This window comes from Trypanosoma conorhini (assembly GCF_003719485.1).
Source record: "Trypanosoma conorhini strain 025E chromosome Unknown Tco_14.4_contig_01289, whole genome shotgun sequence".
In the NCBI taxonomy this organism is placed as follows: Eukaryota; Euglenozoa; class Kinetoplastea; order Trypanosomatida; family Trypanosomatidae; genus Trypanosoma; species Trypanosoma conorhini.
Window position 1 is genome coordinate 1 of NW_021705395.1, and position 2903 is coordinate 2903.

General features: G+C 48.9%; 2 protein-coding genes across 2 annotated transcripts, besides 3 other annotated features; both read right to left on the reverse strand.

The window, feature by feature from the left end:
- Nucleotides 1-290: 290 nt before the first annotated feature.
- Nucleotides 291-1034, reverse strand: Tco025E_09791 (ribulose-phosphate 3-epimerase; the record flags this gene model as incomplete). The annotated part of the gene is made up of 1 exon (XM_029376598.1): nucleotides 291-1034. The coding sequence occupies one exon, from the start codon at nucleotides 1032-1034 to the stop codon at nucleotides 291-293; it is 744 nt and encodes a 247-aa protein (XP_029223265.1).
- A 17-nt stretch (nucleotides 1035-1051) lies between these two features.
- Nucleotides 1052-1091: a microsatellite.
- A 93-nt stretch (nucleotides 1092-1184) lies between these two features.
- Nucleotides 1185-1208: a microsatellite.
- Nucleotides 1209-1533: 325 nt separating this feature from the next.
- Nucleotides 1534-2277, reverse strand: Tco025E_09792 (Gim5A protein; the record flags this gene model as incomplete). The annotated part of the gene is made up of 1 exon (XM_029376599.1): nucleotides 1534-2277. The coding sequence occupies one exon, from the start codon at nucleotides 2275-2277 to the stop codon at nucleotides 1534-1536; it is 744 nt and encodes a 247-aa protein (XP_029223266.1).
- A 520-nt stretch (nucleotides 2278-2797) lies between these two features.
- Nucleotides 2798-2847: a sequence feature (GA-rich).
- The last annotated feature ends 56 nt before the right edge of the window (nucleotides 2848-2903 follow it).

A 2903-nucleotide genomic window follows, 5' to 3' on the forward strand; every position in this document is an offset into this window, starting at 1 on the left:
ACTGCGCACTCGCTGCTTTCCAGCGCGGCATCTTTTAAAACAAACAAAACAAAAAATGTCAAGTGTTCAGCACAAAAACAGGGAAGTTCAAAAAAAAAAAACAACGCACAATCATTTTTGGTTGACCCCGTCTGTTCCCGCACTAGTACAGTACGCTTGTATCAAAGACAAGGCAAATAAAAAAAATAACATATTCCGCCTTCAACGCGGTTTTGCCCCGCCCGATCAGGATCGCACGCACATTTAACAGCAGTACCTTTCACGGGATAGTTGGGCAGGTTCCTAACTTCCTACAAGCGAGATTGCAAGTGAATGCTAACGACTTGGCGCAGCTTCTTAACGCTCGCTTGCCGATCCTTGGCTTTGAAGACAGCGCTTCCTGGAACCAGACAATTGGCCCCTGCCGACGAAACGGCTTCAACGGTATCAAGTGTGATACCACCGTCCACCTCAATGTTTAGATAGGGGTACCGTTCACGCAGCTGTCGTACCTTTGCAAGAGTTCCCGGCATAAATTTTTGTCCCGCAAATCCAGGCTCCACCGTCATCACGAGCGCCATGTCCATGGCCTCGCTCTCGATCAGGGGGATAAGTACGTCAATCGGAGTGCGAGGACTGATTGAAACGCCTACCTGCATACCAGCCTCACGAATTTTGCGTGCCAGTGCCATTGGGTCCTTGGCGGTCTCGATCTGGAAGGTGAACTGTGAGGCCCCGGCCTCAGCAAACGGGCGTACCCATTTTTCGGGCTCTCTCACCATAAGATGAACATCCAAAAAGACGTGAGGAAGGCGACGACGCAGCGCAGCCACCGTGTAAGGACTGAAGCACATGTTTAGAGCAAAATGGCCATCAATAATGTCAACGTGCAGCCAGTCAACAGAACCCCCCTCCGGAGACAGCACTTCCAGTGATTCCAGCAGCAGCTGCGTCTGGTCCGCCACCATGAGCGAGGGTGAAATGACGGGGCGGAGAGGCACCTTCTTCCGGCCGGACAAATACGTTGACTTGTCCTGGTGATCAAACTTCTCCATTTGTCCTTTTAGAGCAAAAAATAAATAAAATAAAATAAAATAAAATATAAAATAAAAATTCTTTTGATTTGGCAATGCTATGGGGGAAGAAAAAAAGAGGAGGGAAGCCGCCACAAACAAGGCAGTCCCAGGGGCAAAAAAAAGAAGACTCAACAAGAAAAACAACAACAACAATCTCGACCCCCGGTCACGTAGCTCGGAGAGAACCCCACGACACAACAACAACAGAGTCAAAGCTACTTTTTTTAAAACTTATTTTATTGTCCCACCAATTCCCGCAACTTGCTTATTTGGGGAGGCTTTCAGTGCTGCTCTAAACGCTCGGCCCTCCCTGTCTTCGTCATTCTTCATTCGTATGTTGCTTCCGGACTATATACACAGCACACGCACCCCCTTTTGCTTCTTTTGGTGTGCGCCGGCACCTACTGGGCGGCGCACACATATATATACACACACTTCTTCTTCCCCGGCCTTAGCCAAGAGCAAAAACGAGCCAAAATTACCATGACAAAAAGAGAAAAGGAACTGTTGCTAAAAGTCCAATAAACCCTTGTGTGGCCGGACTCACCTGAAGCGCCTGTGGGCACAGCGATGAAAGCACGGAGTACATGCGATCCATCCAGGAGCCCTCGTGAAGCGCCTCCCTAAGCCGCGGCGCATTGCTCGGCAGGAGTGTCATAGCGTACACCATAAACCCAACGCCCTCGAGAAAGGAAAGAAACACCTCCTTGTACTGCCGCTTTCGGCTCACACTTCGAGTGTCTGTCGCCTCAAACGAAATACGCTGCATCGCCTGCAGGAGTGCGGCACTTGTTACCGCCTTAAACAAGTTGTAGTAGAAAAAAAATATTGGGACCAAACGGGCAGCATACGGCCGCAAAAACTTATTCAATACGCCACCAGCAGCCAAAAGCTGCACCTCCTCACTTGCCAAAAACAGCCCCAAGCAAACCGTCGTTAAAATTCTTGCAATACCAGTAAAAACAACTGGCGACGTCCGCATAGTTCGGCGAATGCCAGGAGGCGACAGCTCTGCCAAGACCACAAGCCAGTCGCACACTCGCGTGACGCATTGGTACTCCGCCAGCAGCCTCGAGAGCGACTTTGCAGAATGTTCAATGGAGCTGTGCCCCGCCCACCCCGCCAACCCACTCAGCAGCAGACTGCAAAACTGGGCGACAGCCGGCACACCATCGCGGCTCCAGATCTTTGAGGGGCAGGAGTGTAGCGATGAAACCTTCATGGATTCTGCTCCTCTCTCTCACACACACGGAGAGGTCAAAAGAGGATGAAAAAAAAAACAAGTAGGTGCGAACACTAACAAGAGCCGCTATCACGCACGCCTACCACAGCCAGAGGGAGGCCAAACAACAAGGATTATATATATATATATCACGCACGAACCCAAAGACAAAAAAAACAAGAAAAAGAAGGAATATGCTCACAGCGCTCAAGAGCAAAAGCAAGCAACTACCCACCACACACCGAAAAAAAAGACAAATAAACCCAACACCAACAGTGAAATCCGTTAAACAACAAGAAACACAAGTTTGAATGGGCTCACTTGCTTCACGCGCACCTGCAGGCAGCGCTGCATAGAGAAAAGTAGGGGAAAAAAAAACATGAAAAACAAAACAACACCAAACATGCAATCCCTTAAATTGTAGCTGATACAAGCCGTCACTCACGAAAGCGCTCCAGGACCAAGGCCGTCATCCTCCGCTCACACTGCCACGACCGCACTTCCAGGACAAATTCCTCCGAAAAAAAAAAAGGGAGAGGCAAAAAAAAAAAAACACCAATCAAAAGAAAACGCTTCTTCAATCGGCAAAACGAGATGTTGCACCGCATATCCATTTTTCTATTATT